A 27,963-nucleotide genomic window follows, 5' to 3' on the forward strand; every position below is an offset into this window, starting at 1 on the left:
GTTTTTAAATATATGACAAATAGGTGTTTGGCGAGTTTCCAAATGCCTACACTACAGGATCCATGCACATTAAGAATATTTCACACGTCCTTGCAAGATTAATGCACCAGTTGTTGTTCCAAAACAGGAACACAGGTATAAAACTACATGTGTAGTAAAGACAGAAATATAGTGAGTGTACTTGACTTTTACTTTTAAAATAACGTAGTTTATTCGATTTAGTTTTTAATCCCTAGGTTTATAGATTATTGGTAAGTTTATAGATTTAAAACGCTTATGTCCGGGGTTCAATTTCCTGACATATATATACCAGATAACTCGATGTGTTCCTTCTCTAAAAGAAGAAATATACTTACTTTGTGTGTGTGTTTTGTATCTGAATTTTGCGCATAAGCTACTCAGGAGCTATTTGCGCTAGCCGTCCCTAATTTAGCAGTGTAAGACTAGAGGGAAGACAGCTAGTCATCACCACTCACTGTTAACTCTTGGGCTACTCTTTTACCAACGAATAGTGGGATTGGCCTTCACGTCATAACGCCCCCACGGTTGAAAGGGCGAGCATGTTTGGTGTGACGGGGATTCGAAACCGCGACTTACTTTATAGAGTTAATTTGGTTTCGAATACTACTTTCATTAAAGTTGGTCCGGACTGTTGTATATTAATTTCTTGGAATTGATGTTTTTAATATACTGACATGGCCAGGTGCTTAAGGAGCACTTGACTTGCAATCTTAGGGTTGCGGGTTTGAATCCTCGTCGTGAGCATATTCGCCTTTTCAGCACGAGAGGTGTGGTAATCAGTTCCACTGTTTGTTGGTAAAAGAGTAGCCCAAAACGTGGCGTTGGGTGGTGTAGACTAGCTGCCATCCATGTAGTCTATAAATGGTAAATTAAGAACGAATAGTGCAACTGTGTGTAAAATTCAAAACAAAAAAAATCTATCCTTAAGCATTAAATGGAGTATGAGTTAAGCCTTAAATGGAGTACGCGAGTTATGATTTAAACAGAGCATGAGTTAAACCTTAAACGGAATACAAGTTAAGACTAAAATAGAGAGTGTGAGTTAAGTTTTATTTCCTTATTTAAGTTATTTCCTCGAGTAACATGTTGTAAGAAATCTTAAGATATTGTTTTAGTATTAGCATTTTGCTAAAACTTGTTAATAAGTAATTGTGTTTGTCCTCTGAACTTGATCCTGTTGTAGAGTAGTGAGAAATGTCTCAACATTTTATTTTTAAAACTTATTTCAACCTTGAACCATACAGAAACCATACAGAATACTATCTTGATATATAAACCATACAGAATACTATCTTGATATTTACGTTTTTTTGTTTTGTTTTTTTAATTCACGAACTCGTCTTGCAGTCCACTAGCTATATTCCCAAGAAATATTTTGATCGGCAGTTTAGCTAAATTTTGTAACAATACACTACAAGTGATTTCTCACCGCTTTATATTGGGTCAAATGTCATGCGGGGTCTGCAAGCTGTCTAACCAGTAGCGACAGCGCCAGTGCAGTTGACTTGTGAAAACTTTTAACAGTTTTGTCAGCCAACGGCTGAAATTGAGTGGGTGGGGTGGGAGAAAAGTCGAACTCGTGCATCTGGAGTTGTTTGAAATTGATTATAAGGTCAAGTCACGTGCGGCGCGTTATACTCTGCTACATCGTAACGATTGGTGACGAATCAGGGGTTTCAAAGGGTCCCGTTCTTGTTGAGATCGACATTTACTATACGATCGTGATTGGAAGTTTCTATAAATCTCTTTCCCACCGAATTCAATCAGCTTATTTACTAGATACAAACCAACACCGGGCGTTAACCACTCTAAAAGACATGTTCCAGACGAAGTTCCGGAGAAAAAAATGGATGGGTGAAGTTTATCACTTCTAAGTCAAGCGTGCATTACACAGTTACCAACCCTCTTATTGTGAAACACTTTTCAAGTACATTAATTTATATTTAACAATTCTGTGTCACCTTATAACCATAATTGCACTATGTTTTATATGACTGTGTTATGTTTAACACGACAGTTTGTACAATGTTTTGTATGACTGTGTGTAATGTTTAACATGACAGTTTGTACTTTATATGCTCCTAACAATAAAAACGAAACAAAAAACCGTCAAGTATTACGGTAATGTAAGCTTGAAGATTAAATATAAAGTTAATAAAAATATTATATGAATCTCTGTTTTATGTGTTGCAAATCCAATAGGTTTTCAAACACATGAACTGGAGCGTTAGCTGTCAGCTTATTGACAGTTTTATAAATAGATCGAATATGCTATGTAGATGTGTACAAAAACTGATTAAGGACGTTGTCAGTAGTTACTTAGTCAAAAATGACTAAATGTTAAAACTAGAAAACAGTTGCCGAGAAACTTGTTAAAATTCACTGGGCGATTAGGAGACAAAACGAGAGGGAATCCTCTATAGCCGCAGCATTTGGAATTATGTAACCTTTTCCTTTTCAGACATTTATGGAATATCTATGTAAAAATGTGGGATGACCCTTTCTAAAACGTTCACGAGGGAACTTTAAAGCTGTACATACGTCACATTACTAATTTAACGGCAACAAAAACTATAAACAAGACACAATTATCTCTTGCAACTCACTTCTGAAGATAACATTACAACATCGAAACATGAAGAGTCAACTTTTTAGAGGTCGTAGGTTGGGCCTTAATTAAAATATTTTTAGTTTTGTACCTATTTTGCTGTTGTGTATTGTTTATTATTTTAACACTAAACACGAGAAATAAAAGAAATAATTATCATTTGTTTTTGAACTTCTCTATATATCGAGGGAAATAAAACTTACTTTAGTCGTTCTAGTTGGTTTTCGCGCAAAGCTAAACTAATTTCGAAGTTGATACATTAGACTTGTTTGTATGGAATTAAGCACAAAGCTATACAATGGACTCTGTATACGGGCATCGAAACCTGGTTTCTAGCGGTGTGAGTCCGCAGACATACCGCTGTGCCACTGGGGAGAGAGAGACTAGAGAGAAAGCAGCAATAACCACCGTTAATTTATAAGCTACTCTTCTACTGTGAGTAGTGGGATAGACCAACACATTATAACACCTCCATGGCTAGAACTGTATGCTTGGCGAATAGATGCGAACCCGCGACCCGTAAGTAGCAAGTCTATTTCCTTAACCGCCAGCCCATGTGAGGCACGTGAACCACAGACCTGGAACATCGATTTTACTGATAAGAATTTAAACAAGAAATGTATCAGTCTCGAAGATTTCTCTCAAGACTAAGATAAAACTCGAAGTCTGAATGTATTTCATCCGATTACAATCGCATGTTTTGAAATTCGTAGGTCGAACATGAACTTAGGAACAGATAACAAGTTGCTATCCGTCAAGAGGGCTACATATCTATCGCCGAGATCTCAAATGCTTAGGGTCGGAAGTGAGGGTATGGGGCTGGCTGTGCACACGAAGACGTCAGTATTGTTTATTTAGAGAGCTTCGAGAAATTTGGATGATTTCAAAAAAAGACGTAAATGTCACAATCCTATCGACATTATGTTTGGCTGTCAGTGGCATTAGCCAACTGGTCTGGTTTACTCTAGAATGTAAAAGCCGGCTTTTATCTTGGTACGCTCTTTCCTATTGTTCGTTTTTTATGGAGTACCGAATAGAAATAGCCTGTTTGTCTGTGTCACAGTTAAGCATATATATATATTTGATTGTTTTAATTTCACGCAAAGCTACACAAGAGCTATCTGTGCTAGCCATCCCTAATTTAGCAGTGTAAGACAAGAGGGAGGGCAGCTTTTCATCACCATCCACCGCCAACTCTTGAGCTACTCTTTTATCAACGAATAGTGGAATTGACCGTATCATTATAACGCCTCCATGGCTGAAAGGGCGAGCACATCTGGTGTGACCAGGCGTATATATGACTTACAATTGCTGCTTTATTGGTTGTATTGTCGCTATATAAGTTAGACGTAACGATCTAATAGAATCATGATGTCAGGAAAACACGTGGGTAGAAAACAAATAAAAACAGATCTAATAAAGATAACACAGAATTCCTTAACTCGAGGGTTACACGATTTGTAACAATCTATTAATTTGCTGTAAAATGAAATAATATTAACTTATATTTTTATACTTTTAGTATTTTCTAAAACATACGATATTCAAAACTTCTGGTTTATAACCTTAAATATCGAGTTGCGATACCAATGATAGGAGGACTTCTTAAACGTAAGCTAACAAAACAAAATAACATTTGGAAATGGAACTAAAGATAAAATAGATATTGGATTTACCATCATAAAGAATAGATGTATCACCTGTCAAGATACACCACCAGTAACATAGTGACATGGCTGTGTAGTTATTCTCTTAACTACAAACGAACCTTCTGTCATATCTCATTAGTTTTAGTTCCGTGTATAAAATGTCGTATCACAGCTTCATAAAAACTCTACATGCTTTTTCATATGGCCATGACAAAGTGTTTATCTTCATAAAGGCAAAGGGACAGAAGGCCGAGGGCGACCCAATGGTTAGCCTGCTTAGACCGTGTGTCTAAGGTCCCGTGGATCGCTTCCCGTTACCGAAAAAAACAACAACAAAACCACCTCCTACTTTGAGTGTGTGTGAGTTTTCTTATAGCAAAGCCACATTGGGCTATCTGCTGGATCCACCGAGAGGAACCGAACCCCTGATTTTAGCATTATAAATCCGTAGACTTATCGCTGTACTGTTGGGGTACCCTACTTTGAGTCAGTGGTGCGTCATCTACTGGCGGCTAATTCTCACTATTGGATTAAAGTAGTCTACGAGTCTGTCTTTTACTTCGAAGTTATGGACGACAGATGGCCCTCAAATATTTTTGCAAAACCAACCAACTAATGGAAAAAATCGGTCTTCCGTGATGGTTAGGTCACTTAACTGGCAACTTTAAGGTCGCGAGTTCGAATCCCTTCACGGAACATTATCGCCGTTAGGACGTGACGCTCAACCATTTTATTTGTTGGTTGAAGAGTAGCTTTTAGGACTTTATAACGTGACGCACAACCATTCTATTAGTTAATTGAAGAATAGTCCCTAGAGCGTTATAACGTGACGCTTAACCTCTGTATTTTCTGTATAAAGAGTGGCCTTTAGAGTGTTATAACGTGACGCTTAATCTTTCTATTCATTGGTTAAAGAGGTGCCAGTGGGTAATATTAATTACCTGTCTTTATTTTTGAATACCACTTCAAAGTTAGGGGCGGCTAGCTCAGATAGGTCCCGAATATGGAAAGTTCACTAGTATAAAATCGGTACTAGTTTCATGGTTAGTCTGTAGTACTTCTCATGATTGGAATGAAAGACCGAAACTTAGTAACATAAACTTATACATTTTTCAGTTTTTTTATTTCTTCTGAACTGTTGTTTTTAGAAGATTCGTTCGCATCAAGTAACCCCCTTCCCCTGATATATTCTGTAATCAGCAACGTCTCTGATTCCATGGTTTTACAAGTGGTTCTACTTTCACTGTAATCGCAGATGATAACTACGAGTAGAACAAATTACCATACGTTTTCTCACTAACTACAGGTTCTGAATTTCTGCAAGTATTCCAAGTCATTATGTTATGTTCTGCCAATCTGTCTTAGAACATGTGTCCAGTTGGTGAATGGAGTTCTATTCTCAACTTATCTCACTCCGAGTAATTTTAGTGATTGTTTCTCCAAAAGGTAAGCCCAGAACATGAAGAATGCACTGTAGAAAACCACTAATTTATGATGACAAGAAATCCATTTTAACACAATTAAAATTTAGGGCTAGGCTTGGATGGGTAACAAAGAAAACTTTATGACATGTTTAACACACCAACAAACGTACAACGTTTCGACAAGGTCTTGTCTTCATCAGGTACAAGTAATTAACATTGACACAAATATATATATATATATATATATATAACAAGAAACAAGGAAGTCAGATGAGTGAACAGTGCTTAATGACTTAATAAAGATGTTATGGTGTCTGAGGGTGTTGACTTATACCAAATTGTGTTGTTCAGTTGATATGACTTTGATTTTACTTTTGTCAATGTTTAAAATTACAGTGTTTTAAAAGATAATAGTATGGATTTTGTTTTTCCAATGGTGGTAAACATGCAAGAGTTCTTATGTTTTTCAATGAATCTAGTTTCCAATGTTTTTTTGTGTGTGATTTCTTCGATGTAGAATTTAGGTTAGGTATTATAGATCGTTTTATAAATTACGTTCTTATTGTGAGTTTCTACATAATTTTTATTTAACGTGAGGGCAGAGGTTTTGGGATGAATTTGAAGTAGTCAGGAATTGTATGTTCAATAAGTTTCGTCCAAGTATGAATTATTTTTAATTGATTTTAGATCTAAATGGTAAACTGAAGTGTGACGTTGGTTTACTGGTATCACTTTTGTTACGTTGAAGTTTTCAACAGTAAATGGAGAGACTTTATATGAAAGAAGGAATGCTCCAGAAGGTTAGATTTTTTCAACAGTATTGTCCCTCTTGAAGCTGTGTTTATCACGTTCTTACTGTACTGATATATATATTTTTGGTTTCAGGTGTGGAATTCCAGAGAATGTAGAATGTAGTTGGAATGTTCAAGTGAACTGTGTGTCGAATCTAATGATGTTGAAGCTACGAGGGGACAACTAATCAGTGTACATACTGATAGGAAAAAGTTCCCTAAAGAGTTAGAGGTCACTTTACAACATTACAATCGAATGGTGATTTCCTTATGCTAATCAAGGCTCAGACAGCGTGCGCACAGCTCTTTGTTCTCAAGTTTAAATGACGTAATTTGTTGACTTTGATCTCTAGTGTTACTTCATGTTGTTCACAAATTTTAAATGATGTAACTTGTTGACTTTGATTGTATTGTTATATCCTATTGTTCACAAGTTTTAAATGATGTGAATTCCTGATTTAAATCTGTGCTGTCACTTCATGTTGTTCACAGGTTTTAAATGATGTAACTTTCTTACTTAGATCTGTACTGTTACATCATATTGTTCACAAGTTTTAAATGATGTAACTTGTTGACTTTGATCTCTACTGTTACTTCATGTTGTTCACAAGTTTTAAATGATGTGACTTCCTGATTTAGATCTGTGCTGTTACTTCATGTTGTTCACAGGTTTTAAATGATGTAACTTTCTTACTTAGATCTGTACTGTTACATCATATTGTTCACAAGTTATAAATTATGTAACTTATTGACTTTGATCTGTACTGTTATTTCATGTTGTTCACAAGTTTTAAATGACGTAACTTGTTGAATTTTATCTGTGCTGTTACTTCATGTTGTTCACAAGTTTTAATTGATGTAACTTATTGACTTACATCTGTACTGTTACATCATATTGTTCACAAGCTTTATATGATGAGGTATTGTAACACTAATGTTTGATACTACTATATTTGACATACACCGTGAAGTTTCCTTGACGCTTAGGCTTGCGTATCTTTCAGGCATATGTTAGGTAGTATCATTTCGAATCATCCTTTAGCTGAGGTCACGTGGTACAAGTACCTTTGTGCACTCTAACAGCGTTATCATCGGACAACATCATTACCTTCTTTTATGCAGTAAATTACCCTGAAATACCTTCCTCGGTTCCAGCTATAGAATGTAGAATATTCCTGCAGATAAATAAAACTTATAAATATGCACAAACGGGAAAGAGTGTTATCTGATATAGGCTAGGACTAAGTAAGACTAGTTGTATAGGATCAACTACCTTGTGGAACTCTAGAAACCTTTTCAAGAGGGCTATAAGCACTTGCTCTTGATAGTTTTAGACATCGTCACCCGATAACGAGAAGGTTTGTAATTTGTTAGAGATTCAAAAGATAATAGTTTGTGGACATTCACTGTTAGAGATTCAAAAGATAATAGTTAGTGGACATTCACTGTTAGTGATTCAAAAGATAATAGTTAATTTTAGATACAGATAGGTTAGGTAACAATAAAATACTAAACGCAGAAAAATGTTAACAAGGATTGTAAAGTCCGAATAACTTTGTGATAACTAACTACCTTAGTCTCCGTCTACCTAAGTTTAATAACTTCCTTAGTCTCCGTCATAGTTTCATAAATTCATTTGTCTCTACCGTAGTTTTATGTTGTAATATCACAAATGAGTTTGATACCGAATTAGCCAAACTACACGTATATATTGTAAAAATTTTGATTAGTTGTAGTTATCCTTATTGAATCAAAGTCTTAAATAAATGTTTGAAAACGCTTATTTTACCAGTATAGCAACGATAACATCGAAATCCTTCATTTTTTATTTAAAATACTTTTTAGTTTATTTGGATACAAGAAAACAAAAAACACTACACGTGTTGTTTTTCTAGGTGTTTTTTACTCAAATAATGATTTTGTTTTTATACAAAAAAATCTTTTACACGTTTGCTTTTAAAGCAGAGCTTCATTGAGCGACTCGCTGTGTTCACAGCGGGAAGTCGAACCCTGAATTTTATCGTTGTATACCATATCCTAATTCTTAATCTCGTATTTCCTTGTTCGAGTAACTACCTTTGCTCTTCGTTTTATTTACAGAGTGATTTGACGATACATCACGAGACAAGATCTTTTGTTTGTTTATCTTCTACAGAAGAAGGGGATTACTGGAACACGAAACTGGACGTGTGTGTTTACCATACAACATGCAGTAGGCTTTGTCAGAAATGGCTTACAGTCAAAAGAAATTCAGAAATATTAGGGTGTTTTTTTTTAAACTCTTTCCCCATTCTCGGAAGTTTATAAATGTATATTTGGTTTGTCACGATGACGAGAACTAATTACAGAAAACAAATCTTGCAGAAGGGTCAGCTCCCCCTTCGTAATAATGTAGTCAGCTCCCCTCTTCGTAATAATGTGGTCAGCTCTCCCTTCGTAATAATGTTAATTGAATTTTTAATTGACTTGATTTCAGAGGAGAAAAAACGAAAGAGCAAAAGATTTGGTCGATGAATCAAGGAACGAGAAATAGTTCGACTCGGTCTTAATGGCTCAGTATTTGCTAATAGTTCTGACTCTATTCGATGTCGCTCTTTCAACCTCCAACACCTACGATACGTTCTTCTCATTTAATTCTGAGTCTACTTTCACCAGTTTCTGGTGTTGTAAGCCCACAGATGTACTAACGCTCTACTAATTCCATTCATTAATGCGTCACGTTTAACGATTACAACTGCTATAATCCCGCTAATAAAATCTGTTCTCACGGTTGTACAACAACCGTTAGTTTGTTTTTTACAAGAATTTTAATCTTCGAATTTCCCATGTATAAGATTCGAACCCAGGGCTCTGCACTGCAACTGAGTTAAAAAGTTAACCCACTACTAATTTTAACGCTTAAAATTATATCAAAGTATTTCTGGTTCAAGGACTAACTGGTTAGGTGGAAAATCGTGGTGACACGGGTTTCTATGTTAAAGATTAAATACAAGTATAGGAAATTAGAATACTAAATGTCCATTTCTACGTCTTCAAGAACATAGAATTTTAGCGTATACATGTCTACTTATAAAAACATTATTATAGTCATATATGTGTAAAGTAATACCACCATAAGTGGGATAATCAATTACAGTAAAACCCCTCTAAGCGGCCACCCCTAAGATTCGGTCACCCCTTGAAAGCGGTCATTTAATCACAGTCCCTTTCTTGTTTACATAATCCCTAATTATGTACAGTGGAACCCCTCTAATCAGGCCAGTTTGTCTCAGTTCCAAAGGTGACTGCATTAGAGGGGTTCCACTGTATGTCTCATTATTCTTAGCTTGTCCATTTGTGAAATCAAATAACAACAAGAACGTGGGTAATTGTTTGGCTTCATCTTGCTAGCGACGTACTATTTCTGATTGGGTCTTTCCTCGAACCCAGAGCTGTCAGACCAGCTTGGTCACGTACACATACCATTCGAAGTCTCAGATGGGCTTCGAACCATCAGCATTCTCCTTGTGTTAAATTGTGGGAAATAAATGTCTTGTTAACGAGTTAACAATTGTTTGTAAGTTAGTAAATAAAAGTACTGTCAGGGAAGATCGTGAACTGGTAAGCGAGAAAAATTACGATAGAAGTTAAAAATCTACGGTGGTCAAAGTCAAACAAACCGTTTCTTATGCCTAAAATTACCAACCTTTTATACCTTTACTCCTAGCGAGGTCTACATTTGATACCATTTTAAAGTTACAACATGCAGAGGAATTCACCAGTAATTAGTGGATAAGTTTCATAACTGACGGTTTTTGTGTGTTACAACGTACAGAGGAATTCACCAGTAATTAGTGGATAAGTTTCGTTACTGATGGTTTTAGTGTGTTTCAATATACAGAGGAATTCATCAGTAATAGTAGATAAGTTTCATTACTGACGGTTTTTGTGTGTCATTAAGTATAATAAACCTTTTAATCAACAATATCATGGGTGTTAAACCAGTTTGGGAAAATGTTTGAAAAACGTTAATAATTAATACCAGTTTAATACTAATCGCAGATGAAGTTCATTTCTGGAAAGTAAAGTTCAAATATGCAGAACAATGAAAGAGAATACACGGTAAATCATACAATAAAATCTCCTTGTAACGTAAGCCTGAATAATGTAACCACCGACCCCTTCTTTTGAAAATGATGATGGTATAGAGGAAATTTTTTAATTTCTTTGAAAGGGGAGCCATCTGGAGGAGTCACTTGTTTTAACCACTCGCACCACTATACAGTAATGTATAGTCTGTCAGTCAGACATTCAAATGACATGTTATAAAGGAACTTAACTTTGCAATTTGCACTGTCGCGACGTCAGTAAAACGTGCACATACCATAAATCACGAGAAGAATTGCCCACTCTGTAGGCTACAACATAGCATGACAAGAATATGAAAAATATTTGTTGCTCTCAATTTTGGTTTATTTACTCTTGAAAGAAAACTCTTTGAGGAACCATGCGGAAGTAATCTAGCATAAATACCAGTTTACTCGTTCATTCTAGGTATGAAAGATGAAATTTAGCCCCTTTTACCCTTTGATGGATGTGAAGGAAATTACGGACTACCCCATTCAAATTATAAGTCCATTTCCTGTAGTGGACAGAAAGCAGACATCCTTTCGTGCATCTTTGCACAAAGAAAACAACAATCATAACACGCATCAGTGTTAGATTATAGTGTAATTTATCACTTGTGGACATTCTTCACAGATCCTGCCAGCTAGTGAGCAAATTAACAAAATATAAAAAAATACGAAATTACCAAAAATTTGTTTCACAATCCTAAATATATGTATATATAATATTATGGCATATATAATGATATAAATTAAAGCTTATTAATTTTATTTTCACCAAAATACGTACACAAATAATATATTTCCAATTCATACATAAGTGTTTATTACTTAAGAGCTGGTAGATTTATTGTTGACCTGATCTATTTTCTAATCGATTATTAAAGTTCCAGGAACTGTCATGCTATCAGCAGAAACTTCTACGTTTAAGACTTTTCTGGTAGGAACGAAAGAATTGTATTACCTTGTAGGCTTAAGCATTTTTGCAAATTTTTTTTTTTTTAGGGTTGCCTACATCTGTACTAATTGTCCCTAATTTTGAAACAGCATTCATGGCGATGATCATATATATAGAGAAGGAAGTTAATTTAGTGACTGTTTTATCTTTCATTTTCTCTCCTCTCTTAGCATGATCAAAAGCATGCTTCTATGGGTTGTTTTTTGAATTTTGCGTAAAGCTACACGAGGGCTATCTGTGCTAGCTGTCCCTAATGTAGGAAGTGTAAGACTAGAGGGAAGGCAGCTAGTCATCACCACCCACCGCCAACTCTTGGGGTACTCTTTTACCAATGAATAGTAGGAATGATCGTCATATTATAACGCCCGCATGGCTGAAAAGGGGAGCATGTTTGGTGTGAGGGATTCGAACCCGCGACCCTCGAATTACCAGTCGAGTACCTTAACCATCTGCTCATGCCGAGCCGCTTTATTCGTTACTCTTTCAATAAATGGTGATTTTATAAATCTGAGGTATGACTGCGGACACCCCAAGTTGTGGACCACAGTTTGAAAACCTCTGATTTAGAGGCTTAGTTGTGAGGTTACTATGGCAATAAAAAGCACTTTACCACATGGTTAGCGTATAAGGACTGTGAATTTAGGGATTCGTAGTTCGCGTCCCTTCACAGAGGAAAAACGGCTCTTCAATTTGTGACCATAGTTTAATTATAAAAATAAAGATTAAATCTCACTCTTCGGTCAGACAGGAGTAGTCAAAGAATTGGCGGCGAGTGCTATTGAATAATTGTCTTACCATTAGTTGGAGAAATTTTAAACCGACGAGATTCGAACTCTTTTCCGATCCCATCGTTTACGTATGTGATATATTATTTGGCATAGGTCATGTCACATATCTGGAAGGACGTGAGCTTCCTCCTCAAAAAATCACCGAGTCCACAAGGTGAATGTGTAACCAAAGTTAACAAAGTGTGCGAACTATATTGAACTATACAAGGAGCGATTTCGTTTATAAATTGTGTGAACTCTAATTCACTACACAAATAGCGATTTTGCTTATAAATTGCGCAATTATTATTAAGCTTCAAAAATGGTGATTTTTGCTAATAAATGGTGCGAATTTTAATTTACATCAGAAGCAGCGATTTCGCTAACAAAGTGTGCGAACTTTATTAAACTACTCAAATAGCGATTTTGATAATAAACTGTGTGTGAACTTTATCGTGCTCCACACACAACAATTTTCGTCTCATCGTTGTTCGTCTTGATTCAAGTTCTTTTTCTGTAGAAACCTTAACAGTTAGGCCTAAACAATATGGCGACAGAGCATATAACGCACACATAGAAGAATCCAAAAGTAACTATACTGTTTTGCAATCACTACATTCCCCCACCACCTTATTTTTCAGATTTAAATAAACAGTTTTAAACTTATGATGTGAACAGCTGATCGTTGTTATGAACGCATCAGTTGTGACCGAAAGCAACTTGAACAGCTGCACGTTGTTGGCATCTTCTCTCTGGCTACGTTTAGTTCAATCTAGATTCTAGCACAACCAAAAGTCGATCTTAGCATAAATTTAAACAATCGCCGTGTTTCTGCCTATTGGTTTATGATATACTAATCAAACGGAATGATCTATATGGTGATTTGTTTTCTATTATCAAACAACAAAATCAGAAATAGAGTACGATATCTCTATTTATAGTGACTCAACTCTGAGTTATGGGTCAATGACAATGTGAAGGAATACTAGGACAGATCCTACGTCTGTATAACTGACTGTGTGTATCAACGGTACTATTTGTGGTAACTTGTCATTAAAGTTGACGTCGGAAGTTCTATCAACGGCGTCTACAAATCTTTCGCTGTAGTTACAGTACTCTCCCGACAAAGGAACGCCGAGTTGTGCATGTGTGTATTAATTCACTTACATTATTTATGCTCCATGGTAACTGTTATACAAATTGAAAGTTTAAATATTGTTGTGGTTTATTTGTATAAAGTGTTTAAAAATTATTGTTTTTACTGTCTTCGTGCTTCTCGGTTCCGGAAGAATGTGATTGGATGTTCTCCACTACAATGTTTTGCTTTTCCAGAACAATTGTGCATTGGGTATTCTTTAGACTAATAAAAAATAAAGATAGAGGGCTGTATATAAAGCGAGTTGTATTGTGGAAGTGAAAAAAAAAAGTATGAAAAAAATTGTTGGAGTCTAAGAAAGCCAAGTCTTTTTCCCGAATTTTTTTCTCAGCTGACGGATCTTCTGTCAGCTATTTTTTGCTTTCGTAAGATACATATCAGACTAGTCACAAACCATAGCGCAATTTTCCTTGTGTAGCTTAGCGCGAAATTCAAAACAAACAGAAAATGTTCGCTTCACGTGCCTTCTTCTGGGCGTTAAAAGAAATGTTTAATAGCATTAGGTTGGCCTCCATCAGGCGTAATTGTTCTAAATGATAACGTTAAACTTATAGAACTTGTTAATAATACATTTTACAGACAATTAAAATGTATATTAATTGTTTAACGGCCTTATATGTATACCCAACTATTAAATACTTATATTCAGGCTGTATTATCCCTATCATTCCTTTTTTTAATGCAAATTTGAGCTTATTACTAGATGTTTTGGAAATAACGACCTGTGTCTCCAAAACATACCCTTATTAGGTTTGAATTAACTATTACACCAATCAACACGGTTATAAAAGTCACTCATTTTAAGGCTTCATCAGGGATCATCGATAATCTAAAAGTTTGTTAATTTATTAAGTTATTTTAGTTACGTTAATAAAATGTTTCTTTTCATTGATTGAGACATTCGGGGAAAGAAATTGTTGAATGAACAATATAAACAAATATTCCAATTATTGAATGATTAACATCAACATAGATTACAATTCGTGAATTATTAACATCAACATAGATTCCAATTCGTGAATTATTAACATAAACAAAGATTCCAATTCGTGAATTATTAACATAAACAAAGATTCCAATTCGCGAATTATTATCATCAATATAGATTCCAATTCTTGAATTATTATTATAAACATAGATTCTAATTTACGAATTATTAACATCAGCATATATTCCACTTCTTAAACCCCTCGGTGTGGATTCCTGTACGTGGTGAGGGGACCTCCCAGGGAAGGTTCTGTTCTATCTGGTTACCTTCTCTGGGATCTAAACATCCACCCACGTGTTTGCCGTGCGTGGCGACCCGTGAAGGGGAGGAGAAGATCCTGGTGGTTGAGGGGTCCAACCCTAACACACCACTTTGGCCTCGAATTCCTGTAGACGGGCGGCCTTTGGGTGGCCCCCCTTGGGTCAATCGGCTGGTCCACTTGGGCTAGAGTCAACCAAGTACCAGTGTTGGAAGTTCTCAACGGGTGTTGTGGACATTGTGCCTGATGCTGGTGTTTGGGTATAGTGCTCACGAAACCCTGGCGTTGCTGCATTGTCCTTGCGTGACTTTGTAGTGCGTCCCCTTGTAGGGCTCCATGGTGGGTAGGGTCAGTGGGTACCGAAATTTTTTCCTTTTCCTATGGATCCTCAAAAAAATTTAAATAAAATTGTAAAAAACAGTCAATGGGTAAGCGACCACGTCTTGAATACTCAGAACAGCAATCTTCAACATCAGTAACACATGTACCTCATTTTCTTATATTACATTCTCTTTCGGAAAAACCTTTAGGGCAAATGTCCCCTTTTTTTATTCAAAAGGGACTAGAGGGACTTGCTGGCTCTCCAAAATCAGTAAAGAAACTTCGATCTGGTGACATATTAGTTGAAACATCCACATCCCAACACAGTGAACTCCTGTTGAAATCAAAGGCAATTGGGGATATACCTATTGAGGTTACACCCCATGCTGCCTTGAATTCTTCACGAGGAGTTATTGTTGAAAGGGATTTGAAGAACGTTCCCGAGTCAGAGATTCTCGCTGGTCTCTCCACTCAAGGAGTTTCTGCAGTGAGGCGCATCTCCACTCGCAAAGATGGAATTACACTGCCAACAAATACCCTCGTTTTAACATTTACTTCACCACGTGCACCTGCCACTATCAAGGCAGGTTATCTCATTTGCAGGGTTCGGTCATACATACCAAACCCTCTTCGATGTTTCCAATGTCAGAGATTCGGCCACTCAAAGACATCTTGTCGTGGTTCCCTGACATGTGCTCGTTGTGGAGGCAAGGACCACGATGCCTATGACTGTGACATGAACCCACATTGCGTAAACTGCAATGGTTCTCACCCCTCATACTTTCATTCTTGCCCAAAATGGTTGGAGGAAAAAGAGGTGCAGCGTTTGAAAACGACACATAACATTAGTTATCCTGAGGCTCGGAAATTGCTGTCCACAACTCCATCTCGGACATATGCTGCTGCACTTCATTCCACAACTACAGTGGGAGTGCAGACAGATCTCTGTGCCTCCAAAAGAATCGTTTTCAAAACAAATGAAAAGCCTTTTGACCTCCGTGGTTAAAAAAGGTTGATGAATCAACTACCACACCTATCTCTGTCCCTCCCATACCTTCCAACACACCTCAAGATCCACGTCCTTCAGTTTCAAATACAGGCATTTCTTCTGATACATCTTTTTCTCCCACCACAAGAGACAACACAATTATTCGTTCGCGTCCTCAGTCACTAGATTCCCCTTCCAACAACAAAACCTGCCCACCCGACACAGAGCAGGATCCATGGAGGTTGATAGACCTCCTCCAACTAAAGACAGTAAAGAAAAGACGTGGTCGTAAACCGAAGGGTTCTCCAGCCACTTCACCTACCCATTCTTAAAATGGCCACCTTGATACAATGGAACTGTCGAGGTTTACGTTCTAATCTGGATGATATCAAAACGCTGATTGCTTCCTACCATCCTGTTTGTCTTTCTTTACAAGAAACATTTCTCAAAACTGCTGATACTGTCTCCATTCGGCAGTTTTCTCTGTACAGAAATGACAGGTTGTGTGATGGTCGAGTACATGGAGGGTGGCACTGTTGGTTGATCAACACGTGCCCACCCTGTCTTTGTCACTCAACACACCCTTGGAGGCTGTAGCCATCCGTATTTCCTTGGGTCATACCATCACTGTTTGTTCTCTGTACCTGTCCCCTGGAAAGACTTATGATCAATCAGATCTGGATGCTCTCGTTGAACAATTGCCATCTCCGTTTCTAATCCTAGGGATTTTAATGGACATCATCCCTCTGGGAAGTGCTATTATTGATGGAGGGGCCGATCTGTAGAGCGGATGCTCTCTGATCACAATCTTTCTCTTTCAATACTGGTTCTTCCACTTACTTTCATGCACCTAGTCAGTCCTTTACCGCTATTGATCTCTCAGTTTGCTCCCCTTCATTATTTTCCCATTTTTCATGGAGGGTTGACAGTAATCCACTAGGCAGTGATCATTTTCCAATCCTTATAAGAGAGACTGGCCGTGGTCGATGCCACCCTACCCGCGTGCCCCGGTGGAAGCTGGATCAGGCAGACTGGTCCACTTTCACTGCTCTCGCAGAACTTGATCCTGCCATCGTAAATCAGCCATCAATAGACTACTGTGTAGCAGCGGTAACTGACTGTATTACACATGCAGCTGCTCAGTGTATTCCTAAAACCTCGACACGTTTTCCACGATATCCTCGTCCGTGGTGGAATCCTGCTTGCCACTTAGCACGGAAGGCTCAAAAGCGGGCCTGGGATACTTTTCGTAGATATCCCACACTTTCAAACCGGGTTGCTTTCCAACGGGCCCGTGCACATGCTAGGTGGGTAAGACGTCACAGCCAGAAGGAATCTTGGATTAAGTTCACAACCAGTATATCTTCTACCACCAGTTCCAAGATCATATGGGACAGGATTCGAAAGGTTAATGGACACTACAATTCTGTCCCCCCTCTCGATCTTACTCTCTGATGGTCAGGAGGTGACTGATGTTCGGAACATCGCTAACACTCTAGGTGAAAGCTTTTGCCGGGTATCTAGCACTTCTGCTTGTTCCTCCACCTTCCTGGCCATCAAGACTCGGGCGGAGCGATCACCTCTTTCCTTTCGAACTAACTGTTTCTTTGACTATAATCGTCCTTTTACCCTGGTGGAACTAAAAAATGGCCCTTCATCGGTCTGCCAGTACGTCTGTTGGACCTGATGATATTCATTATGACATGCTGCACCATTTATCTCCTGCTTCTCTTAATGTCCTTCTGATTGTTTTCAACCGGATCTGGCAGAAGAATGTTTTTCCTGATGCTTGGCGCCAGGCTATTATTTTACCTTTCTCTAAGCCAGGGAAAGATCCCAAGATTCCTTCAAACTACCGTCCAATTGCTTTGACAAGCTGTCTCTGTAAGACATTAGAAAGGATGGTTAATGCTCGTCTTGTTTGGTTCCTTGAATCAAACAACCTCCTCTCGCCCACCCAGTGTGGGTTCCGTCGACAGCACTCCACCACAGACCACCTAATTCGTCTTGAAACATCTATCAGAGAAGCCTTTCTCAACCGCCAACATCTTGTATCAATATTCTTTGACATAGAGAAGGCTTACGACACAACATGGAGGTATGGCGTTTTGCGAGACCTCCATACATATGGGTTACGTGGCCATCTACCCATGTTTATTAAAAAATTTTTAATGGACAGGAGATTCCAGGTTCGTGTGGGTTCGACACTTTCCCGTTCTTTTGTACAGGAACTTGGAGTCCCTCAAGGATGTGTATTGAGTGTTACACTCTTCAGTATAAAGATAAATGCCATCACTGAACAACTCCCTCTCACTGTTGCGAATGGGCTGTATGTCGATGACTTTCACATCTCATGTCAGTCGTCAAACATGAGATATATTGAGCGGCAACTACAAACCGCCCTCAATTGTGTACGGAAGTGGACTATGGCGAACGGCTTTAATTTCTCTCTCTCCAAAACTGTGTGCATGCACTTTTGCCGTCGACGGGGTATTCACCCTGATCCTGAACTTCATATCGGTGGAGTTTTGCTGCCAGTTGTCCCGGAGACCAAGTTCTTGGGGCTTATCTTTGATCGTAAACTGACCTTTATACCACACTTAAAGCAGCTTCGGGTCAAATGCACAAGAGCACTGAACATCCTCCGTGTTCTCTCTTCTACCAGTTGGGGCAGATCGCTGTTCAATGTTAAAGGTATATCGTGCTCTTATTAGATCGAAACTCGATTATGGATCAATGGTCTATGGCTCTGCCAGACCCTCAGCCTTAAAGATGCTGGACCCCGTTCATCACCAAGGACTTCGACTCTGCACTGGGGCTTTCCGTACCTCTCCAGTTCAAAGTATATACATTGAATCTCATGAACCTTCTCTACACCTTCGCCGTTTGCAACTATCTTTACAATATACTTCGAAACTTCATTCCTTACCAAAGCATCCCACCTGGAAATGTGTTTTCCTTCCTCGGTGGGCAGTACTTTTTCAGAACAGACGATCTGTCATTGCTCCGTTTGGCCTTCGCATCCGGAAGCAATTGGATGAATTGGGTCTGTCCTTGGATAACATTGCATGTTCCACAGGTCGGCCCATCCCACCATGGCTTATTACAGCCCCCAAATGTGACCTTTCTTTCAGTCACCTAAAAAGGCAGATACTCCAGATTGGAAGTACCGTCTTTTATTCAATGAATATCTTTCAAACAATCATTCAGTTCCTATTTATACAGATGGTTCCAAATCAGGTAATTCAGTGGGCTCTGCTATGGTTTGCTATGGATCAGTAGTTGCACGCAGAATCCCTTCTACAGCTTCTGTGTTCACTGCTGAACTGTATGCCATATCTCTTGCCCTGGATCATATTGCAGCTGAGCAGTACTCCAACTGCACTATTTATACTGATTCGCTTAGTTCTATACTTGCCTTGGAATCGCTACACGTTGGCTCACATCCTATTCTCGCTGATATTCGTAACCGACTGGCCCGTTTCTCATTAGCAGCTACTTCAATCCAGTTTTTCTGGATACCAGGCCATGTTGGTATTCGCGGGAACGAGCTTGCAGACATGGCAGCTAAATATGTCTGCTTCAGCACCATCACTCCTATGCCTATTCCGTACATGGACTATGGTGTTATCTTCAAGGGTCGGCTCCGTGCCAGCTGGCAGTCCACTTGGAGTGAGCAACGTGACAACAAACTTTTTCAAATCAAACCCAAACCAAACTTTGGCCATCTAGCTTCCGTAAAGTTCGGAAGGAGGAAGTTGTTCTCACTAGGCTACGCATTGGTCACAGTTTTTAACTCATCATTTTCTTTTATCTGGAACTGATGCACCAATGTGTAATTTGTGTAACACTCAAATCACTATCAGCCACATTTTACTTTCTTGCCATCGTTACAATTCTCAACGACGGCAATATTTTAAACATATTTTTTCCCAGGGTCAATCTGTAACATTGGACAGAGTTATTGGTGATGGTGACTCTGTCCACCTTGATAATGTTTTTAATTTTTAATGGCCATTAACCTTTTAATCTCATTTAAGTGTTGCATGTTTATTCATTACACCTTTTAATTGTGGTTCCTTTTTTACAGTTTTAATCTTTCTCCTTCAATTTGACATTGGACAATGGCCAGAACATTAAATAACTCGACACCAGGACTGGAAAGGCCAACTTCAGGTGACTAACGCTCCTGTTTGAACTATCCGTTTGAACTACTCGTTAGTCATCCTGGCGAGTTGTTATTATACTTTACTGCATATCATTTCACACTTTTACTAATTAACTTTTAGTACTGGCCATATTGACTCATAACCCGGAACCAGGACTGGAAAGACCAACTTCAGGTGACTGACGGTGGTTTTATACTTACCTGTTAGTCTTCCTGGCGGGTTACGATCATTACCATTCTGCTACAGGTAGTTCTTTACAACCTTGTTGACTGGATGTCAACATTGGTTTTTACGCCATTTTCTGTCTTAATTGCCGTTTTGCTTCTATCTTCAATTACTTCTACAAATTTTACTCCATTTACTTGACTTTATCCTTTTACTGGACATTTGGCTACTCATTATTACGATTTTGCGGAGTGTCTTTTAAAACTTTTACTTTCTTTTACATTTTGATAATAGCTGCTATGACACATAACCCAGAACCAGGACTGGAAAGGCCAACTTCAGGTGATTGACGGTGGTTCTTGAACTTACCTGTTAATCTTCCTGGCGGGTTATGATCATTACCTTTTTGCTAGAGTAAATACCTTACAACTTCTTATACTCTACCTTTTATCTTAACATTGTAGACTAGGTGTCAACATTGGTTTTATACTTTTTTGTTTTACCTTCAGTTCCATTTATGTCTATTACTACATTTATTTATTTATTTATTTTTTTTTTACATTTTTACCGAATGTCTGGCGCAGATAGCCTCGCTGCTTTGTGCCATAAAACACTAAATCAATCAATCAATCAATCACTTCTTAAATTATTAACATAAACAAAGGTTTCAATTCTTGAATAATTAACATAAAAAAAGATTCCAATTTTTGAATTGTTAACATAAACATAGATTCCAATTATAAAATGAATAGTCTAATCATGGATCTTGAACGTTTATTTCCATAGGTTTAGCCATAATATTGGATTACATTTTGGGTTCGATTCTTATGAAACATATTAGATTTCGAAATGTCGTTGATTTTAGTACTTTTAATCCAAGGAAATCTTTATGCTCGGTATAATCTATATTTTTGAAATATTTTGTAATTTCTCTTTAGTTTTCGAAAGGATTTTTTTTTCATCTTTATTAAATTACTAATTTTATTTACAATTAAATTTTCGTTCTTCTGTTTGTTTAAGCTGAAGATGGCACCAATTCTCAACAACAGATGGCGTCACGTAATTTGACTACGGAGTTGAATAAAAGGCTAAGTGTTATTAGTGGTAAGTATAATCAGTTGTTTTACTCAATTGCTGAAAAGTTATTTTTTTAAATCGATTTCATTTGCAAATAATCATATTGTAGGCTACTGATTGTAATAGGTAATACTTAAGTGTGTTTTTATTAAAAGAGTAAGATGTAACTACGTTGCTGTTTAAATGTGAACGTTTCTTTAATGTTAATGTGCTTATAAATGTTTATAAGCAGGTCCTTGTTAAAAAAAGGCTTTCAATTTTTTCTTTCTTTTCACAGATCACTGATGAAATGAGTATCACAAATTAATGTTTCCTGAACCATGTTGATACATTAATAAATAATAATACTCATTCTTTTAAACGCAACTCCCACCTCCAATATGAATAAAGTAACTGATGAAAACAGACTTAAATACAGTTTAGGCCCAGCAAGGCCAGGTGGTTAAGGCACTCGACTCGTAATCTGAGGGTCGCGGGTTCAAATCCATGTCGCACCAAACATGGTCACACTTTCAGCCGTTGGGGCGTTATAATGTTACAGTCAATCCCGCTATCCGTTGGTAAAAGAGTAGCCTAAGAGTTGGCGGTGGGTGGTGATGGCTAGCTACCTTCCCTCTGGTCTTAAGCTGCTAAATTAGGGACGGCTAGCGTAGATAGCTCTCATGTAGCTTTGCACGAAATTAAAGACAAACAAAATACAGTTTATATTTAACTTTTTTGTATTTAATAACTAATTTAAGAATATTAAATTGTAAGCATATGTGTGTTTGTTTAACAACTGGCGTTAAAAATGTTAATGTACCCTATAAAAACAGGCCCAGACACCTATCGATAAAGATAGTAACATGTCTGACGTCATGAAAGATCCACTGATACTCATTTCCCCCGAATACAGAGATTAAAGATCGATAAGTTTCTAAAGAAAGTTAATTATGCTGGGATGATATTAGTATTAAGTTTTTCTGTTCTGTAACCAGCGTAGAATATATATCTTTATTCGTGCATACTTTAATATGTCAATGCAGGTGTTAAGTGTTTAGTTAGCGTCTTTAATGTAAACCGGATGTACCAAAGTGTTAAGCATACACTAATCTCCTTAAATAGTTATCCCATCTTGTACCACCTTGGCCTCGTGTTTACTCCATATTCCTTGCGGCGTGATAAACCCATCTCATTGGATTATATTTGTAAGTTAATTACAGTTCGGAGATTATTTCTCTTGATTATCAGCTTGTTAAATGCCAAAACGCGCGCGACACAGTTATCAAATGTTCACCAAGCATAAAAAAATACTATAAACACGGTCTAATAAAAGTCAGTCCTATTAGCACCGATATTTTGCTTGCTTTCTTCATTGTCAGTACGTTCTGAATTCTTTTCTTCCTCTAATTCTTTTCAAACTTCATGTGGTTGTTCGTGATAAGAAACTGTCTAGCCTGCAAGAAAAACAAAAAATATGTTACTTATTTACAGTAATTAGGCTAATCATTTTCTCAGATTTCATCTGGTGTCGCATTTCATCCATTTTGCCACCAGGAGCTACGAAATTTCACTAGATTTCACCATGTGGCAACGCTGTTTAGAATTGTCTCTCACTTAGCTGATGTGAAATTTAGAAATAGACTAATATGTGAAACTGAGCGATTCTTAGCGTTGCAATTGTTTATACTTGATTTGTAAAATTTGTATGTAAAACCGTAAAATGTATGTGATGATGTCATAAACCAGAGATAACAAATGAATAGTAAAACTAGACATAACTCTCAGAAAACACAGAAAGTGTTTAAACTAAACCGTTATAATAAAGAAATGTTTTAATGTGACTTTAAATTGCAGAATCAAAAAGGGGAACGTCGAAGATAGAGTTACTAAAGAAAGAAGAAGCGACACTAGGACTAATTATTACTGGTAAGTGCTGTAAAAAGCACGCTATCAACCATCTACTAATAGAGGGCGCTTCAAAACAGTGTAGACTTTATATGTATATTAATAGTTTTGAGTTGCATTAATGAACTGTATTACGTACGTTTTAAATATTACTATCAAATATCGAATAAAAGCACTTCGCTCAAAATTAGCCCCGGCACGGCCAGGAGGTTAAGGCACTCGACTCGTAATCTGAAGGTCGCGAGTTCGAATCCCCGTCGCACCAAATATACTCGCCCTTTCAGCCGTGGGGCGTTATTATGTGACAGTCAATCCTACTATTCGTTGGTAAAAGAGTAGCCCAAGAATTGCCGGTGGGTGGTAATGACAAGCTGCCTTCTCTCTAGTCTTACACTGCTAAATTAGGGATGGCTAGCGCAGATAGCTCTCGTGTAGCTCTGCGCGAAATTCAAAATAAATCATCAAAATTAAATACGTTTTGCGTAATTATACATATTTTGTGTTAAAATATTTATCGCTACTGTCTGACAGAAACTGGTTTGCTTATTATAATTTAGCGCAGAGCTGTACACTGCACTATCTGTGATCTGTTAACCACTGGAAATTGAACCTCAAACCTTTCCCCGTAAAGTTGTCGCTGACTCACTGGGAGGGGCTTCTCATATAAATAAACTTTTTATTAAATATAAGTTTAGACAAGTTTTGTTAAACTTTCAGAGGTGAAAAGCAATTCTATGAAAAATGCACATTCTGTGTGTGTCTTTCTCATATATTAAAATATTAACAGTGTCAACGCAATCAGAATGAAACCAGATACAAGAAATAGTTAAACCACTCTCCTAACCTTTTTGTTAGCAATTCTGATTTAATATCTCGTTCAGTTGTGTCTATATATCGTTATTCGTTGCTTCCCTGACGTACTAATGGAAAACTAGTTTAATGTGTTAGTTTCGGATCAATAAGGACTGGAAAGATGTTACGCTGACGAGAAACAAAACTGTGATGATAAAACAATACCACTCTCATGGCAGAATTAGGAAGGTGATGACAATATATTCATTTAATATGAGACAAGAATGTTGATGAAAAACAGAGACAGGAAGGTGGTAAATTGCAAGTATACTTGCGTTATAAACAGGTGTTTTATTATGAGTAAACTCTAATGATAAACAAGTGTTCTATAGCATGTTTACTTTCATTATAAATAGATGTTTTATTACAAGTGTACTTTTATTATAAATAGATGTTTTATAGCAAGTTTACTTTGATAATAAACAAGTATTTTATATTATGTTAACTTTATTATAAATAGGTGTTTTATAAAGTATAGTTTAATTATATACAGGTATGTTATAGCAAGTATACTTACATTATAAATAGGTGTTTTATAGCAATTGTATTTTGATTATAAACAAGTATTTTATAGTATGTTTACTTTATTATAAATAGGTGTTTTATAAAGTATAGTTTAATTATATATAGGTGTGTTATGGCAAGTACACCTAAATTATAAATAGGTGTTTTATAGCAAGTTTACTTTCATTATAAACAAGTGTTTTATTACAAATGTATTTTCATTATAAACAGGTGTTTTATAGAAAATATACTTTCATTATAAAAAAGTGTTTTATAGCATCTATACTCTCATTAGAAACATATTTTTTATAACATGTATACTTTAATTACCAGCAAGTGTTTTATAGCATGTATACTTTCATTATAAACATGTGTTTTATAGCATGTATACTTTCATTATAAACATGTGTTTTATAGCATGTATACTTTCATTATAAACATGTGTTTTATAGCATGTATACTTTCATTATAAACATGTGTTTTATAGCATGTATACTTTCATTATAAACATGTGTTTTATAACATGTATACTTTAATTACCAGCAAGTGTTTTATAGCATGTATACTTTCATTATAAACAGGGGGTTCGCTCCCCCTCGGTGGGCTGAGCAGATAGCCTTTGTGGCTTTGCTAAAAGAAAAACAAACAAACAAACAATTATAAACAGGTGTTTTATAACAAGTATACTTTCAATATAAATAGGTGTTTTATAGCATGTATACTTTCATTACAAAAAGGTGTTTTTTACAAGTGTACTTTTATTGTAAACAGATGATTTATAACAATTATAGTTTCAATATAAACAAGTGTTTTACAACAAGTATACTTTCATTATAAAAAGGTGTTTTATTACAAGTCTACTTTCATTATAAACAAGTGTTTTATTACAAGTGTACTTTCATTATAAACAGGTGTTTTATAGCATGTATACTTTTATTATTAAAAGGTGTTTTATTACAAGTCTACTTTCATCATAAACAGGTGTTTTATAAGTGTACTTTCATTAAAAACAGGTGTTTTTATAGCAAGTATACTTTCATTATAAACAGGTGTTTTATTACAAGTGTACTTTCATTATAAACAGGTGTCTTATGGATTGTTTACTTTATTATAAATAGGTGTTTTATAAAGTATAGTTTAACTATATACAGGTGTGTTATAGCAAGAATAATTTCATTATAAACAGGTGTTTTATAGCATGTATACTTCCATTATAAACAAGTGTTTTATAGCGTTTATATTCTCATCAGAAACATATGTTTTATCACATATATACTTCCATTACAAGCAAGTGTTTTATAGCATGTGTATTTTCATTATGAACAGGTGTTTCTTAAAAAGTATACTCTCATTTTAAACAGGTGTTTTATAGCATGTATACTTTAATTATAAACAGGTGTTTCATAACATGTGTAATTTCATTATAAACAGGTGTTTTATAACAAGTATGCTCTCTTTATAAACAAGTGTTTTATAGCATGTTACTTTCATTATGAATAGATGTTTTATAACAAGTATAATTTCATTATAAACAGGTATTTTATAGCATCTATACTCTCATTAGAAACATATGTTTTATAGAATGTATACTTTCATTACAAACAAGTGTTTTATAGCATGTATACTTTCATTATAAACAGGTGTTTTATAGTAAGTATAATTTCATTATAAACAGGTATTTTATAGCATCTATACTCTCATTAGAAACATATGTTTTATAGAATGTATACTTTCATTACAAACAAGTGTTTTATAGCATGTATACTTTCATTATAAACAGGTGTTTTATAGTAAGTATAATTTCATTACAAACAAGTGTTTTATAGCATGTATACTTTCATTTGTTTATAATGAAAGGTGTTTTATAGTAAGTATAATTTCATTATAAACAGGTGTTTTATAGTAAGTATAATTTCATTATAAACATGTGTTTTGTAGAATGTTTATTTTAGTATAGACAATTGTTTTATAACAAGTATACGTGCATTTTAAACAGGTGTTTTATCGCATGTATACGTTCATTTTTAACAGGTGTTTTATAGCATGTATACTTTCATTTTTAACAGGTATGTTATCGCAGTAGGCCTTTTTTGTTGTTGATGAAACAGGTACTTTAAGACATTTTTTTTTACTTCAGTTATGTGTAAGAATTTTTTTTTTGTTAGACAGAATATATTTTAAAATAATCTTGGTTCTCTTCGTTTGTTGTGGTAAAGAAAAATAGATTTCCACCAGAATCATCGACATCTGATTTTTAGCGTTATAAGACATGCCACTGAGGGCTCTGTTTTCTTATAATGTGCCTCCAAGTGGCACAGTGGTATATTTGTGGACTGACACTATTAAAAATCAAGTTTCGGTTCCCATCATGTGCAGAGCACAGATAGCCCTTTGTGTAGCTTTGTGCATATTAACAAATAAAGAAACGTAATATAATAGTGATTAACACGATAACAGATTAAGCGTTTGAAGGAGTTATGCGAAACGTCTTGTTTATTGATAAAATGTCTTATTATTTGTGTTAAAGCTCAGACATTAGTGCAGATATCCGATGGTATTAATGTTATGTAAATATTTGTGTTAAAGCTAAGACATTAATACATGTTTTCGTTGAGAGTAATGTTATGTAAATCTTGCAGTACTGTAATTTAATAGCGAGATTTGACTGTCACTCTTTTAACGCACCCACGGCTTCATAGTGCAAGAGGCCATTTTTCTTTCAACAGAGAGATAATATCAAACTTTTGGATTCACAGTCAGACACGCTAACCACAAGGCTACGAGTGGCCCAAGAACACTTAAACCATTGACTCGCTCGTTTTAGTGCGATTGTTGCTCATTTCATGGAAACGAAAAAACAGCATGTGACACATTTATTGAATCTGTTGGAACAGAGGAAGTTCTTAGATTTACAAGGTTTTTAAAGCCAGTTGTCAGTCATACGTCAATGCTGCCTCATGGTCGTAACTTATAACCTGTTTTCATCTTGACCCTCAGTAGCACAGCAATATGTCTGCGGACTTGAATCTTAAACGAACAAAATTTTCACCTTAAGAACGAATATTATTCAGGTTTTAATTCTTGTATTTCTTGTGTTTTCTTTTCTGGTTGATTCTTGGCCTGGAAGTCCGGGGGCGTTTAATTTGTAATGTGCATGTTTAAATCTCCGTTATTGAACATGTCCACCCTTTCCGCCATGGAAGCGTTATAAAGTGTCATTCAATCCCACTATTCGTTGGTTAAAGAACAGCCCAAGAGTTGGCGGCGGGTAGT

General features: G+C 36.3%; 1 protein-coding gene across 3 annotated transcripts in view; it reads left to right on the forward strand.

Annotated features, from left to right (window-relative positions):
- Positions 1 to 27,963, forward strand: part of LOC143247192 (glutamate receptor-interacting protein 1-like) — a 70,153-nt gene that overhangs the window by 7,515 nt on the left and 34,675 nt on the right. For 2 of the 3 annotated variants that reach the window (XM_076494852.1, XM_076494851.1), the window contains exons 2-3: positions 21,391 to 21,474; positions 23,284 to 23,355. In XM_076494852.1, coding sequence (XP_076350967.1) covers positions 21,391 to 21,474; positions 23,284 to 23,355 — 156 coding nt within the window. The remainder of the gene's footprint in view (positions 1 to 21,390; positions 21,475 to 23,283; positions 23,356 to 27,963) is intronic. The other variant, XM_076494853.1, reaches the window with a different exon arrangement.

Source organism: Tachypleus tridentatus, chromosome 3 (assembly GCF_004210375.1).
Source record: "Tachypleus tridentatus isolate NWPU-2018 chromosome 3, ASM421037v1, whole genome shotgun sequence".
Classification (NCBI taxonomy): domain Eukaryota; kingdom Metazoa; phylum Arthropoda; class Merostomata; order Xiphosura; family Limulidae; genus Tachypleus; species Tachypleus tridentatus.